This window comes from Aedes aegypti, chromosome 1 (genome assembly GCF_002204515.2).
Source record: "Aedes aegypti strain LVP_AGWG chromosome 1, AaegL5.0 Primary Assembly, whole genome shotgun sequence".
Taxonomy (NCBI): domain Eukaryota; kingdom Metazoa; phylum Arthropoda; class Insecta; order Diptera; family Culicidae; genus Aedes; species Aedes aegypti.
This window is the reverse complement of record NC_035107.1, coordinates 4469813-4486325: the sequence shown is the minus strand read 5'-3', so window position 1 is coordinate 4486325 and position 16513 is coordinate 4469813. Positions and strand designations below refer to the sequence as shown.

At 38.6% G+C, this 16513-nt stretch overlaps 1 protein-coding gene across 1 annotated transcript in view; it reads right to left on the bottom strand.

Annotated features, from left to right (window-relative positions):
- Positions 1-16079, bottom strand: part of LOC5572379 — a 516304-nt gene extending 500225 nt beyond the window's left edge. The window contains exon 1 of the mRNA XM_021838796.1: positions 14630-16079. Coding sequence (XP_021694488.1) covers positions 14630-14690 — 61 coding nt within the window. The 5' untranslated portion in view covers positions 14691-16079. The remainder of the gene's footprint in view (positions 1-14629) is intronic.
- Between the last annotated feature and the right edge of the window lie 434 nt (positions 16080-16513).

The window sequence follows — 16513 nt, the reverse complement described above, 5'->3', positions numbered from 1 at the left end:
TAGCCGTAAGTAAATGCTGTCAGTTGTGAGGTAGCTCAGTTGAATTGTAGACGGCTTGATGAACGGTGCGAAACGCGTGCAATCGGCAAAACCTCCTTTTAATCGGCGATAGGTGAGCGTCCGGACGGAAAGTTCACAGAAGTAATTTTTTTGTTCTCAAAAGAAAATTCGATCGTGGTTCTTTTCGGGTATAACAATGTAAGTTAATTTACAAATCTACCTTCAGAGAAGAAATAAGCAGTAATCATAGAGTTTTTTGACCTAATTTTCTGGGTTGGTGTTGGTGGTGAAATGCTGTTTAAGATCATATTACAATCGACCATTTTGTTTTTGAGCGTCAGTTGATTGTTCTATAGATAATAAATGATCTTATTGGTTTGGAAGATCTTTTGTAGTGGTGAATTATATGCTATGACGTGCAGTTGAAGATATTTTTGATCAGTTTTATTAAGAGTGCCTCCTTTTACATATTCATCTAGTTGAGCTGGTTTGGATATAAAAGCATCAGTGAGCATCCATCCAGCTACGGAGGGCACTCAACCCCACGCAAATTCAGTAGTGAAAATACGACATCAGGATCGGTCTTTGTGTTTGTAGCGCCAAGGAGGTTTCAACGTAGTTGAGTTTACCAGCTTTGGTTGACCCAGCATCTTTTCGAACGAGATAACCAGAAGGATCGTTCAACCAGTATCAACATCAAGGCCATTGACCTCAGTTGGTTCATCGACTGGTTGGAACACATGTGAGTGAGCAGTAAATTGGTGAGTCAATTTTACATCTCAACGGATTCTTACTGAGATTTTGTTTTCATGATCTTCATTATTCTTGGCCACTGAAACTATTATTGAAAAACGACAAACGCCTATAATTTGGCTTATTGCTAACGTCTTTCACCACTTGTGTAATTTACTCCATTTTGGGGTCCTTATTGGTGCCTTTTGTTAGTATTCTTTTATTTGAATTTTAGATTGTTATTCTTTCTAACAATGGCGTTCAATGGATTGACTACTATGATTGAGCCATACAGAAAAGGCTCTTCCTTTTGTGATTGGGTAGATCGGCTTGCCTATTGCTTTCAAGCCAACGCAGTTTCCGACGAAATGAAAAAAAGCTCATTTGATTACATTGGGGGGAACAGTTTTGTATTCTGAACTTAAATTATTATATCCTAATGGGGCTTTAGATACCGCTGTGTATGCGAACATTGTAACCAAATTGAAAGCCAGGCTTGACAAAATTGAACCTGATGTGATACAGCGTGTCAATTTTATTCCCGAATTAGGTAAGCTGGTGAAACTTTGGAAGATTTGGTTTTAGCCCTGAAGCTTCAGGCTGAGTTTTGCGGCTTCGGTGATTTCAAAAATATGGCAATAAGAGATCGCATCGTAGCTGGCGTTAATGACAAAGCCCTCCAACAAAGGCTTCTAAACGGAGAAAAGCTGACGTTGGAGACGGCTGAGAAAATTATAACGACATGGCAAATTGCCGAAACTAACGCTAAAGCTTTGGGAAGTCGGGAAAACAGTTGGGATAAAATAGCCTTTTTGAAAATGGCAGGTGCCAATGCTGTTGGAACTTCTATGAGGAAACTTGCTAGAACATATGAGCTGGCATGGCAAGGTGAAAATTCCAGAGGTTCTGTAAAGAATCGTTTAGGATACAGACAATGGCCAGTGCGTCAAGGGGTTCACCAAAGACAATCAACTGATTGGGGTAAATCGAGGTCATTAAACACAGACGAATGGCGGAATCCAGAACATAAAAGACTATCGCGCTTTGCCAACTTCACATGTGACTACTGTGGTATTAAGGGTCATATTAAAAAACGATGCTTTAAATCGGGTCCTAAAGCCCTGTCCCAATTTTAGTGCCAAACGCTTAAGTTTAGGCCAAAAACACATGTTTACTCAATTTTCTAATGCTTTCCGTTGGTTTAAGCCCAAAAAACATTTTTTTAGATTTTGTCACATCCTTTGGCTTAAACTCAAATTTTGGGTGTATTTTGTTTTCCGTGTCCCTTACGAAATGTCAGATAGGAACAACCCCAGTGGTCGAACTAAAACCCCTGTGGTGTTTTTGTCGACTGAGCGAACGTCAAACATGATCAAAAGTGTCAAGGTTCATTTATGGACCAAATTTTTAAATTAAAGTTTAAACATGATATAGCCATTATTTGAGCGGTAAAAATTGCTAAAGTAGATACAGTAACATTCTTTTTCGTGTTATTAAATAAAAACAAGATTTCATTAAAAATTTTAGGACCCAATTGAAGAACTGGAAGAGAGATGCTGTGAACATGGTGGAGGATCAGCAAGCTCCGGCAGTGGATGAGATTTGCATGACATGATCAATAGGATGACCACCAAGGACTCGGATACCGAAGACGACGACATGGACGTAGGTGAGAGCGAGAATGACGAATTTGAATGCATGAATATTACTTCTATTAACAAAATCAATAACCCTTGTTTGTTGGAGCTGACTATTTATGGCAAATTACTTAGTATGGAAATCGATTGTGGGTCGGTGGTGACTCTAATAAATAAACGACAATACTTTTCATTGTTTGACAATCCTTTGCAGAAGTGCAATAACAATTTGGCTGTTGTTAATGGGTCCAAACTAGACGTGCTTGGTGAAGCGAAAGTTTTTGTCAGTTTTCAAGGAAAGGAAGCAATTTTTAAACTTTTAGTGCTAGATTGTTGCAATAATTTTATTCCATTATTGGGTCGACCTTGGCTGGACGTTTTGTTCCCTAACTGGCGGATTTTTTTTCTAATCAAGTTGTGATCAATAACATAATTATTGACAATAATGAGGTGTTGATTAGTGGCTTGAAACAACAGTTTTCTAAAGTTTTTGTTAAGGATTTTTCGACACCTATTCTAGGCTTTCAAGCTGATCTAGTGATAAAAACGGAACAACCAATTTTTAAAAAAGCCTACGATGTACCATACAGATTAAAAGACAAGGTTGATGATTACTTGGATAGCTTAGCTTAGCTTAGCTTAGACTGACAACACATATCAATGGTTGCTATTCCGTGATTGACCGAAGTCAGTGAAAATGCACAAAGAATCAACTAGAAGTTTGGCTGGGATTGGCCATAATCTTCTTCAATGTGCATAATTCAGTGCCTCTATTTATACAGGGTCAATAACGGCGCCGGCCACGTCCTTGCAGTCAGGTGGGAATGGGGGAAGGAATGTTAGTGTGTAACCTTTGCTATTTGGAGACCGTGTTTGCCTCTGCATCTCCACAAAGGTTACTGGGAGGGATGTTTGTTAATGGGAAGGATCGTTGGGTCACAGGATTCACTTTGATAAGCGATTAGACCATGATAAACAATGATTTGTGAGATATATACATGCTTATATGTAAATATAATATTTTCATTTGGTACGAACAATTTCTATGTAGAGAAAAATTATGCCGACACTTGAGGTGACGAACCTTTCAAAGTTTGTTTAATAAAGTGAACCTTTCGCAAGTCTACACTCGTAGTGTCGAACCATTCAAAGTTTTTTTTTTTTTAATTACAAAAATAAAAGTAAAAGGAAAAAGGTGTTTCGAGAAAAAAAATTGGACGTAAATAATTTATGAATCAGAGTTTATGTCGACACTCACAGTGACGAACCTTCCATAGTTTGTTTTAAAATCATATTTACGTCTCACCGTTGTAACGATTAAAGGTGCAATCATACATATTTTATAGATTAGAAATAGTAGCATGAAACGAGATCACCAATTGATCCGTTATCCTTGAGCAGCAACAATCCACTTTCAGCTTCACTAGTTTGCTCGGCTACATAAAAGCACTCAGAGAAAATAGGCGCGCGACCCGAGAGGGAAAACATTTGACGACTGCTCAGGCTTTCTTGACGCATTGCCCAGTGGCAAGCGTCAACGTCGAAAGATCAAAATGAACTTATCGAACGCGGCACTTTTTCACTTTCACTCGACCGACGCACGACATGTTTGATCCTGCCCTCATCGCCGGCCCCCGGTTATCGTGGTAATTTAAAAGAACAACCAAATAAGACTTGTAATAGATTGCAAAGTTTCAATAAATAAGATGATAATAGCGAATACTTACCCTTTACCAACTGCACAAGATTTGTTTGCAAAACTAGCAGGATGTAAACTGTTTTGCGCTCTTGACCTTGAAGGTGCATACACTCAATAGGAATTGACAAATCGTTCCAAGAAATTTATGCTCATTAATACAACAAGAGGTTTATATAGGGTAAGTGTACCAGTTATGGCCATAGTTGTTCCCTATTTGGCCATATGTGAAATTTTGATAACTTTCTCAATTTAAATCTTTTTGAATGTTTTAACATCAAGATATATCTTAAATCTAACTACCACAACACACAAAAAAAATCAACATTTGAAGACATTAAAATTATTAAGTATGGCGAAATAGGGAACCACTTTGTACACCTACCCTACTTACAATCGCTTCATCAAGCGCTGCCATATTTCAGCAAATAATGGATCAAATATTACATGGTATTGACGGGGTTTACGTTTATCTAGATGACGTACTGATTGCGGGAAAAAAACTTTGAAGACTGTCTTTCTAAAATGCGAATAGTTTTAGCGAAGTTGTCAAAGGCAAATATTAAAGTAAATTTAGACAAATGCAGATTTTTTTGTTAAAGAGTTGGACTATCTTGGTCATGTTATTAGCGAAGAAGGTTTAAAACCATGTCCCGACAAGATTTCTACAATAAAAAACGCAAACGTGCCAAGAAATGTAAGTGAATTGAAATCTTTTTTGGGTTTGATTAATTATTACCAAAAGTTCATTCCTTACCTCTCTACAAAGCTGTTTCATTTGTATAATCTATTGAAGAAGGATGTAAAATTTGTTTGGAATAGCAATTGCAGTAAAGCGTTTGAGGATTCTAAAAATGCACTTTTGGCAACCGATCTACTTGAATTTTATGACCCAAATAAACCACTTGTTATAGTCTCTGATGCATCAGGGTATGGACTAGGGGGTATCAATGCCTATGTAAAAGATGGAACAGAAAAGCCAATTAGTGTTACCTCGTTTTCTCTTGATAAATGTCAAACATCTTACCCCATTTTACATCTGGAAGCTCTTGCATTTGTCTGTACTATTAAAAATTTCACAAATACCTCTATGGGAAAAAGTTTTTCGTTTTTATAGATCATATCCCATTGGTAGGAATATTTGGTAAAAAGGGACGAAATTCAATATTTGTCACAAGAATACAATGATATGTTTTGGAGCTGTCCATATACGACTTTGAGATCCGCTATAGGCCTTCGTCTAAAATGGGAAACGCAGATTTTTGCTCCCGTTTTCCTTTGCCTCAGTCAATACCAAATGAATTAAATACGGATTTTGTAAAGAGTTTAAACTTCAGTAAAAACTGGAGGAGCTGGACCATGAAAAAAATGCAAATGCAACCAAAAATGATGAATTTATGTGTAAAGTTATTTCTTTCGTGAAACATGGTTGGCCTGATAGATTAAACAAACATTTCACTAACGTTTTTGCGAATCAACATGAATTGGAGATAGTAGATGAATGTTTATTGTATCAGGATCGCGTGGTCATCCCAGCGGTATTACAACCGCATGTTCTGAATCTTTTACATGGTAACCACGCAGGAGTTGTAAAAATGAAAAGGTTAGCAAGGCAGTCCGTTTATTGGTTTGGCATAAACTCGCAGATAGAGGAATTTGTGAAAAAATGTGATGTGTGTAACAGTATGGTAACCATTTCAAAACAGAAAATTGATTCGGAATGGATTCCTACAACAAGGCCTTTCAGCAGAGTTCATGTAGATTTTTTCCATTTTTCAAGCCACACGTTTCTATTGATTGTTGACAGTTACTCTAAGTGGGTGTAAGTAGAATGGATGAAAACTGGCACTGAGTGTGGAAAAGTCCTCAAATAATTAGTTGCATTGTTGGCCAGGTTTGGTCTTCCGGATGTGTTAGTTTCAAACGGAGGTCCTCCATTCAATTCTTTTGCTTTCACATTTTTCTTGGAAAACCAAGGGATTAAGGTGCTAAAAAGCCCTCCATACCATCCAGCAAGCAACGTTCAGGCGGAGCGGTTTGTGAGAACGGTGAAGGACGTTTTGAAAAAGTTCTTAGTAGAACCTGAGCATTGCGAACTTGAATTGGAGAACCAGATTAACTTATTTTTAATCAATTATAGGAATAATTCATTGACGGCTGATGGGCATTTCCCATCCGAAGGAGTGTTTGCTCATCCACTTAAAACATTGATCGACTTGCTGAATCCAAAAAAAAAACATTATAGGAAGTTTTTACTAAAACCAGCTAAAACCTCTAATGAGGATAATCTACTGGAGGTCGTTTCCAGGACGAAACGAAAAAATCCTCTAGATGATCTGATGGAGGGTGACGTGATCTGGTATCAGAATCATAAACCCAATCACCCAGCAAAATGGTTGAAAGCAACTTACCTAAAGCAAATCTCTCAAAACTTATTCCAGGTTCTAATTGGAAACGTTGTGGTCACGGTACACAGAGAACAGAATAGGACCTCAGGAGGTTCAGACAGAGAGATGCGTTCAAACGTGGTGTTAATGAAGCAGAGGACGATAACCGATGGGCCAGGCAATTGCGTTTCCGAGAGATTAAGTGATGATGTGAATAAAAACCGTAGTGATAAATATTACTAAGAAGAAAAGTTTTCTGGTAAAAGGAAAAACCTGCCGACTGGGTGGATGAACCACCTCGGCGATCTAAAAGAAACCGGAAAGAAAAGCGAGATGATGCATTTGTATATATTAAGTAAATGTAGCTTTCAATAAGTTCTCAAGGAATATATTCCTATCATGTCTAAAAGCTTTGACATAAATAACATTTACCACTGCAATCTGAATTTATTAATGATGGAATGATAACGCCCTGTAACGGATATGGTAATCATATAAAAGATTAAAGAAACCAACGGAGAACTCTCTTTTGGTTATCAACATATTAGCTCGTGTTTAAAATATTACTCTGAAGGAAAGTCATCTCTAAAGGATTCATCTCCGTTTCACTTCGCTGATCTATTTCGTCCCTGGATTGTCCCCCGGCTGGATATCACAGATATGTGTAGTCAGTCTAAGCTAAGCTAATCTAAGCTTTACCAAACTATTGTTTTCATTCATATTACGGACACTTAAGGCCTCAGTGAAATATAACTTATCAAAAATCACATTAAATAAATAAGTCAATCACTAAGTTTTACGAACAGTTGGAAAATATTTTGATTCTGCAACATGAACGATTTCAAATAAATAGAAATGATTCTTATTCCGGACGATTCCTCAATTTTGTTCCATATTCCGAACACTTTGATTTGAATTCCGGACAGCTCAAGTAAATTATAAACAGAAGATTCAAGTCATCAATTGAAATCGTCAAACCATTCAAGAGACATCTAAGGCAGTTGAGCATTATGAATTTGCATAAGAAAAAAGCTTCTTAGCCTTGAAAGTAGGAACTTTTGAACAGCAGATATTAAAACATTTCATTTGAAATATTTTCCTTACCAAGTAGAGTGATCGGAATTTGAAGCTGTCCGTTAAATGAATCAGATCGGTATAAATTTTATTTTGAGGTGAAACATCTCAGAATCCAAAAATGGCTGACTTGAGTCCCTACTCGCGTTTTCAAAGGCACTTATTTCAAGAAATAGTGAGTCAGCGAAACTGATCTTCTTATTTTAAGCTTTCTGTTAGTGCACAAGGCTAGAATGAAAAGGGCAACGCTGTCTATTGCCTTTTTTGTGAAACTTGTATCTTCTAAGGTTCAATACAGAATTGAAGATGGATTTTGAGATGTTTCACCTTAAGTATATGTAGTAATAATAACAAAAATAAAAGAAAGGAATGGGGTAGCTTGTTATGCTACGTATTTTTCAAGGGAGGTATTAATTGTAGTGATGAAATTCTACCAGGAGTAAGGGAGTATGTAAAATCAGTTGAAAAAAATTTGGGGTGGGTAATGTCTATTACATTACCGCGGGGTTGACGTAGAACTACGATGATTAATAATTTGATTTGTCATGTGTATGAGTTTGTAAGTGTACTAGTTTTGTGTTGTTATTGATCGGATGAAGTTTTCAGAAGTTAACTCTTTTTGGACTCATTTTGGTAGTCCTAAACAAAACCATTTGGCGTTCTGTGGTTCCGAGAACCAGTGTTATGTGTTCCAGGAATAATGCCAGATGATTGAATTTGTTTGTTTGGTCGTTGCTTCCTTGTGTTGCTTGGTTGGGTGATCGGTTTCTGGCTCCAGCTGTAGTTCGCCAAACTCCTCCAGTAGATTAGATGTTTGATAGCTCGGGTGCTTCGATTGTTAGAATCGATAGAATCGGTCCAGTGCTTTGGTATGTAGCAATATCCATTGCATGAGCATTTAGTAGTTGACGCAGTTTGTCTCAAAGCGTCACTAATCGATGATTGCCTAAGCGCTGCAGCTCATTCCTTAAGTCAACCCTCTTGGGAGAATTGCTGCCTTTGGCGTGATGGAACTTGAAAAAATTGGTAGCGTTTGTCAAAAATAGTCCTTGCAGTGAAGTAACCCGCGACAAACCAACATACACCAATTGCTGATCCTGGCTTTTGTCATAGTCGTACACGACCTCGGGGAAAGTTCCACCTTGCGACTTATGAACAGTAAAAGCACAGGCACTAACCATCGGGAACTGAATGCGTTTGCATTTGATTATGCCGCACAGTTTGAAAGTTAAATAAAAATTCTCTATATTTTGAACTCTTATAACTGTTTGCTGGTTTAACGAAATTCCTTGAATGGCACCTCAATTGAAAGACAAGACATCAAAGGGTCATGTCGTTTACTTACTGAATCCCACATACCTGTCCAAATAGTTTAATTACTGTTTTAAAAGAGAACGTTGATTCAAGCAAATTTATAAATAGGGGTGCTAGAGAAAATTTGACGTCATTTGCTTTCCATTCTCCGCTTGGATCGCATCTCAGCAGGCAAAAGATCGTCTGGCTCTGACCGGGCGTGCTTCTCAGGCACAGACATCGATAGCGAAGGACCTCTCCGTTTGTCTTGCTTCGCTCAAATCAAACTGTCGAGCGAGCGAGAGAAGATGCCGTCCGAAGCCAAAGCCATCAGCGCTGCCACCGCCAAGAAAAAGAAGAAGAAGAGGAAGCAGTCCACAGGAAAATTTGCGGTCGAACTGTGAACACGGTTGGGCAAGTCATTCTCGCTTTGTGCTTCACCGCTTGTTTGCGTTCACCCAGCCAGATTTAAAAGAGAAATATTTCCGACTTTATATATGACTTCTAATATTCCTAAATCAATTTCACAGCTTCATACAAAATTTCATTTGTCATGAATAATTTATGACTAAACATTTTGAGACTGTAATCGCGGACGCTGCTGCAGTGCCGTCGGGGTGAGTGCTCAACATTCCACAACAATCGTAAAATAGAGTGGCTTTTCCAACAGCGTCTTTGATTTTCCATGTTTTATGGGAAGACTTTGATTAGCAAAATTATCACATGTAACAAAATTGCGACATATTAAGAATGCATTTGAAAAGATATTCTCATTGAACAATTGTAATAATTTTGGATCAGAAATTTACCTTCATAATAAAGAAAACTATTGATTATCAATAGCTCGTATTGAATATTTAGTGATGTCAATCCTTCCAGCAATTCATGTTCGACCAATTTCTCACGCATTAGCATTCTCCGCAATTTTCAAGTAATTCCAAGCCCAACACATTATTGGCACATACCCATTTCCCAGATTGGTCGATCGGAAAGCGAAGAGCACAAAAGGGTAGAGCATCATCTTCTATTCTGAGGTTATAAAACATGCTTCCTTCTGGTTTGTGAAATCGCTCAAGATTTCTAGGTTGACCGATCCCCGCTTCTAGATTTCGACTCGTGGTCACAGCATCCAAGCTCAATCGGCCCTTTTCAGGGCCAACATACGTTCATAGAAGGGTTTATTGGATGATATTTACTGATTTATCTATAATGATCTAAATATCGCGGTATACTACAATTTGGTTCACATAATTTACCCCACAAAATAACATGAATTTGAGAATTTACCGCTGCAGCGCCGTCGGACCGTAATAACATCATACTACTCAGCATTGTATGATATTTCTAACAGCATCGTTGATTTATCATATAATAGGGGAACACTTCCTAAATTCTCGAGTATGGAAATTGGAAAATGTATTAAAATTGCGACAGATTTTAAATACTGTTCAATAAACTGTTTCCTGACCAATTGTAATGAGCAACTATTGATCTGATTTTTTTCTACATGTTAGTCTATTGCAAATGTCATAGTATATAAATCAGAACACATTGAACATTGATCAGAAATAATTAAAATTTGCACGAAACCAAAACATGCGTGATTTTAATTTATTGTAAGCTACTAAAATAATGTTGATATTTTTACTGTCCATACGAACGCGCATGTGAATTTTCCATGATATGTAAATCACTAACCAAGACATCAACTTCATGTATCTTATCCTAGATTGGTCAATCAGAAGAAGGCGAAGAATACGGAAGAAAGGAGCATCGTCTGCAATTCAAGTTATGTAAAACATACTATCTTCGACAGATTCGGTTCATTTAAGGGACGAATGACCTTCGGATTAAAATCCCTCTGTAACAACAACAGGATTCGGTTCATTTCATTTACACTTTCGAGCTAGTAAGAACTTCTCGTGATAAACACAGTATAGCTAGTAATATTTCTTAATGTGCTTACCACATACTTGCTATAATATCTTAATTCATCTCGTAGCATCATACAATATCTGATTTATCACGAATAATCGACAATACGACAATTTGAGGATGGTCCGAGAACGCAATAGACAACATGTAGAAAAATCAATTCAGATCAATTGTTGCTCATTACAATTGGTCAAGAAACAGTTTATTGAACAGTATATAAAATCGGTCGCAATTTTAATACATTTCCCAATTTCCATACTCGAGAAATTTGGAAGCGGGGGCCATGACTGGTCCTGGCTGGAAATATTCGTGGGGAGAAACTCGACCCTTTGCTGCAGGAATTTCATTATCAACTCTTTGGCAAAGCATAAATTTTCCGAGGAAAGTTCTGCTAAAAGTGAACTTTTTCAAAACAACTCTTTTTGATTGGAACATTTATCAACAACTCTTTGTCAAGTAAAATCATCCTAAATAACTCTTTGCTCCATCGCCAAACCAAACCATTTCATTGAATTCATCAAGTACAAGAATATGAATGGTAAGGAGAGGCAGATGGTGTGTATTTCGCTGGCGTTAGTTTCCAACAGGTCGCCGGTTGGCGCTGACTACTAATCCGTCCACTGAATGTTTTTCAGTTGTTGCTTTCGCTTCGTTGCTCTCTGGTTCCGTTCGTTACTCGCACACTGCTGTGGCTTTCACGCGCTCTTCTTTGCTGCTCCGTTGCTTGATCCGTTCGTTATGCCGTTCGATTTGTGAATGAGCTGGGAGCAGAACAACAAGCGGTTTTATTTGCTCGAGCTCCGTTCACCGATGGCGAGTGGTGGGGCTCTCCCTTGATTGTTTCGTCACTCCGTTCGCTACTCGCATGCAATTGGTTATTGCTTTCGCACTATTTTCGTTGATGGTGTGATTCTTCGCTGAGTAAAAAAACTGCAACTCTTTTGATTTTTCATGCAAAATGACCAACTTTGATAAACTATATCTCAGTTATTTATGGACCGATTTGAATGAAATTTTCACAGAATATCAGACATAACTTAAATTTTAACATATATTTTTGAGTGATTTTTCCAATCACACGTTGAAAAGCAGTAACGGTTTGACTTAAGTGAATTTTTTGACGTTTTTTTTATAATTGACATAACTAAACATATTGAAGGAAAAGCTTCATGGTATCTTCAGCAAAGTTGTAGATTTTTGACGAGATGAATAAGTTTGCTGAAGACAGTTTTTGTGTAAGGCTATCAGATTTTAAGATAAAAAGTTTTGAATTTTTCGTCGAAAATTACAGTTTAGTCAAACCGTTATTACCTATAAACTTGTGATTGGAAAAATTATTCAAAAATATATGTTAAAATTCAAGTTACATCTGATGTTCTGTGAATGCAAAAATGGAAACTTTGGCAAAGAAAGCTCTCAGTTAATAACTGTGGAAGTGTCATAAGAACACTAAGCTGAGAAGCAGGCTCTGTCCCAGTGAGGACGTTAATGCCAAAAAGAAGAAGAATAAGAAGATGTGGATAAGTTCTCAGTTTATTCGACAAACCAGCTAAATATTTCATGGGTGCACCACAGCAACAGGGTAGCGGATCACAGTGATTTAGTTGAAATCTGGAAACGTAGCTCAATCTTGAAATCTTGAGCGATTTCACAAACCAGATTCTGGATTAACAGCTCAGCAGGCTTCTAGCAGCGAGGTACTTCTCGCTAAGCAAGTTCGGAGGAGCTCTTACCAGCTCGAAAGCGGAAATGGAATGAAACTGACTCCCTCGAAGGCAGCATGTTTTATAACCTTGGAATAGCAGATGATGCTCCTCCCTTTTGTGCTATTCGTTTTCTGATCGACCAACCCGGAAAAGGGTATGTGCTAATAATGTGTTGGGCTTGAAATTACTTGAAAATTGTGGAGAATACTAATACGTGAGAAATTGGTCGAACATGAATTGTTGGAATGATTGGCATTCCCTAAATATTCAATACGAGCTATTGATAATCAATAGTTTTCTTTATTATGACGGTAAATTTCTGATCCATGGGTGCCAAAATTATTGCAATTGTTCAATGAGAATGTCTTATCAAAAGCATTCTTAATATGTCGCAATTTTGTTACATGGGATAATTTTCCTAATCAAAGTGTTCCCATAAAATATGGAACATAAAAGGCGCTGTTGGAAAAGCCACTCTGTATTACAATCGTTGTGAAATGTTGAGCACTCACCCCGACGGCATTGCAGCAGCGTCCGCGAGTACAATCTCAAATGGTTGAGTCATAAATCATTCATGACAAATCAAATTTTGTATGAAGCTGTGAAATTGATTTAGGAATATTAGAAGTTATAAATAAAGTCGGAAATATTTCTCTTTTAACTCTTTTCCACAAATTTGATGGCTCTGAAAAGAACCGATGGCTTTGTTAGCTTCGATGTTGTTACGGATAAATAACACTGCTCGGACCAGCAAAACTCAGGGGGCTTCTGGTATTTGCTCCTATCGGGATTGCTTCTTGACCACCAATGATGATTTCATCACGAGTCGAAATTTTGATGCGCGGGTCAACAGCTCCTCGGCCGATAATTTGCGGCGGCGATGACGATGGCTGGGTGAACGCAAACAAGCGGTGAACCACAAAGCGAGAATGACTCGCCCGACCGTGTTCACAGCTCGACCGCAAATTCACCTGTGGACTGCTTACTCTTCTTCTTCTAGGCGGCGGCAGCGGTGATGGCTTTAGCTTCGGACGGCATCTTCTCTCGCTCGCTCGACAGTTTGATTTGAGCGAAGCAAGGCAAACGGGGGGGCCCTCGCTATCGATGTCTGTGCCTGAGAAGCACGCCCGGTCAGAGCAAGCCGATCTGTCGCCTGCTGAGATGCGAGCCAATCGGAGAGTGAAAAGCAAATGACGTCAAATTTTCTCTAGCCACCCCTATTTATAGATTTGCTTGAAATCAATGTTCACTTTTAAAACAATTATTAAACTATTTGAACAGGTATTTGGGATTCAGTAAGTAAACGACATGAAGCTTTGATGTCTTATCTTTCGATTGAGGTGCTAATCAAGAAATTTCGTTAAGCCAGCGAAAAGTTATAAACGTTTAAAATATTTCATGCCAGCGTAACGCTCTTGGTTTTGAAATTCCAATTTCACTCCTGTATAGAGAAGAAAGACGTACTTCTACGTCAAAAATGCTACGCCATTTATGGACGCTCCCGCTAAAAAAACACTGAATTTTAAAAGGAGTAAGAATAAAAAATCTGAAATCGAATCCAAAAATATATATCTAAGGAGTATTTCGGAATCTTATTTATGATCGAGTTTGGAAGGAATTATACTTTTGAACTCCATAATATATTAGAGACAGATGTCTTGAAATATCCGTTACGTACTGTTTATGAAATCTTCGAACAATTTTGGGTAAAACTTTCGGTAGGAGCATGATACATTTCACTTCGCAAATTTTGTTTTTCCGTCAGCATGGAGATGCAAAGCCCCAACTTTCTACTCCTGTCTGGCGACGTTCATGAGTATCTTAAAACATTTCGAATCATTTATTCAAACCTTTGTTTATGTGAAAAAATCGAAACCATTCAAATCTGTCGACATTCAGATTTTCCCACCAAACTATTCTAATCACCTGCTCTCGGTTTTTCAACATCCCCATCACGGCAATTGCAATTGACAATTCCGTTCACATTCCGCCAAAAATGAAATTCTTTCCTCCGAAAAAAAAAAACAGAATCGTAATCAAATTTCGCACGACATGGTGCTGAATAGCAATCGTGGCTGCTTGATGGCCCTCCATCAACAAAGCAGAGTAAAAATCCCGCCGACTGTCGGGGAAAAAACAACAGACACGAAAATTACGACATGTACTCACTTGTTTGCGCGTTGATGATTGCGATGAGCAGCAGCAGGAATGTTATCCAAATTTTATCCATTTTTTTCCCGGTGAGATTTCGAGCTTTCAGTTACTACTGGAACGAGGGGGAGGGGGTCGGATGGGGTGCTTTCGAGTAGATCCAAGTGTGCCGGGATTGGGTGGGGTGTGCGTCAAAAGTCGGTTGCTATGCGCGGGGTGCCGATGATGACAAGGAGTGCCCAAGACGGATTCTCCAAGAATGGGATATAATGATACCGAGGGAAAACAGAAGGAAAATCGAAACACTCGTTCTTCTTGGCTGGGCGGCGTAAGTTGCACGCGAGTTTTCCCTTTTTCTTAGCAGATCTTAGTAGTCGGGGGAATGGGGTATGGTTTGTGCGCGTTTCGACTATTAATGGTCGATAGGTTGGGTGGCCTGCTTCGATGGTTTCTTCCACCTGCTGTCGCCGTTGCCTTCTTGGATTATGCTATTTACGGGTTGCTTTGCTCGGGACAATTAAGCTGGGTTCGGGTTGTTGCTGTTTTGTTACTTTCTTCTGTTTCTTCTTCTACACATGGAACTTTTCCTCGGTGATTGAAGCTAATGACGGCCAAAGGGGGTTCCAGACCCGTGTGTGTGAAACTACACTTTTGTATGGGCGGGGATGGCAGTTAGGGATGGGGAGGGATATAGCACTTTTCTTCTAGCACCGGAAACACTTTTTCCATTTCTCTTCAGTTGATTCAGCTGGTACGGCACATTTCCGTTGAACTGTTAGCACCTTCTCCACTCGCCAAGCACTTTCTTGATTTATGTGCTCACTTTCACTCACTTTTTTCCTTAGCACTGCCGATGCTCAGCCTCGAATATCTCAAATATTTACTTTGTATGTCACACTCTTTCTTGTGCACTTTTTCGACGACTGGAACCGAACCCTAAAGGAGCCTTTTATCTTCCACCGCTGGGAAGGAGCGAAATTTATTCTGCCAGCGTTTCACACTTTTTTCATCATCCTTCATTAATAATCCGAGCCGTAAATTTCCACCGCCTCCCAGGATCAGGAATTTGTGCCACTACTTCACTTCACTCGCTCACTTGCCCAACCTCATAGGTGTGAAGCACTTGAAAAACACTCAGCATGCGGGTCATCCAGCAATTTCGCCGTGGTTGAGAGGGTCGATGGAGAAAAAAATCACTAGAAAATATTAGAGCAGACTAGTCGCGAAATCCCGGTTTTCCCGAGTGCGCGCGTGGGAGAGAAAACTGCAATTAGCTGAATCTCCTGCACCAATGAAAAACTATCACACCATCGCCCTTTCACTTGCAGCAACGCCAGCTGTAGCTCCCGTTAGCTATTGTACTCGGAAAGGGGGTACAATCTTCACACCTGACACAATCACTTCCTGGTTTCCCTCTCACGGAAGGTACCGTAAATTCGGGTGAAATTGATCAGTAGGGTGAAATTGATCACCGTGTCACTCAATTTTATTTCTGCCTAATGGAGCACAAATATCAATTTTACCTGCAGTGAATGAACGTTGTTTGTTGTAACTATTGTTGAATTGTGTGTTGTTAAGTTTTTTGCGTTAAAAAGTGTTTATTTCTATGAAAATAATGTAAAATTCCAAAATCATGTGCGGTGCAATATTGACAAACATTTATAAACTTCTAGTTCTAAACAATGATATGAACATGGTATAAACTTGAAAGTTTGTGAGAATGCTTGAGATATATCCCCAAACCAGATTTCATTACCAAAACTCGTACCAATTTGGTCATTTGGTGAAAATAATTGAATTTCTGTTAGATATCAAGAAATTCCCTAGGAAATTGCATACATTTAGGCGTTTTTTGCCTAATTCTTGAAATTTAACTATTCATTATTTCTATAATTATTGTAT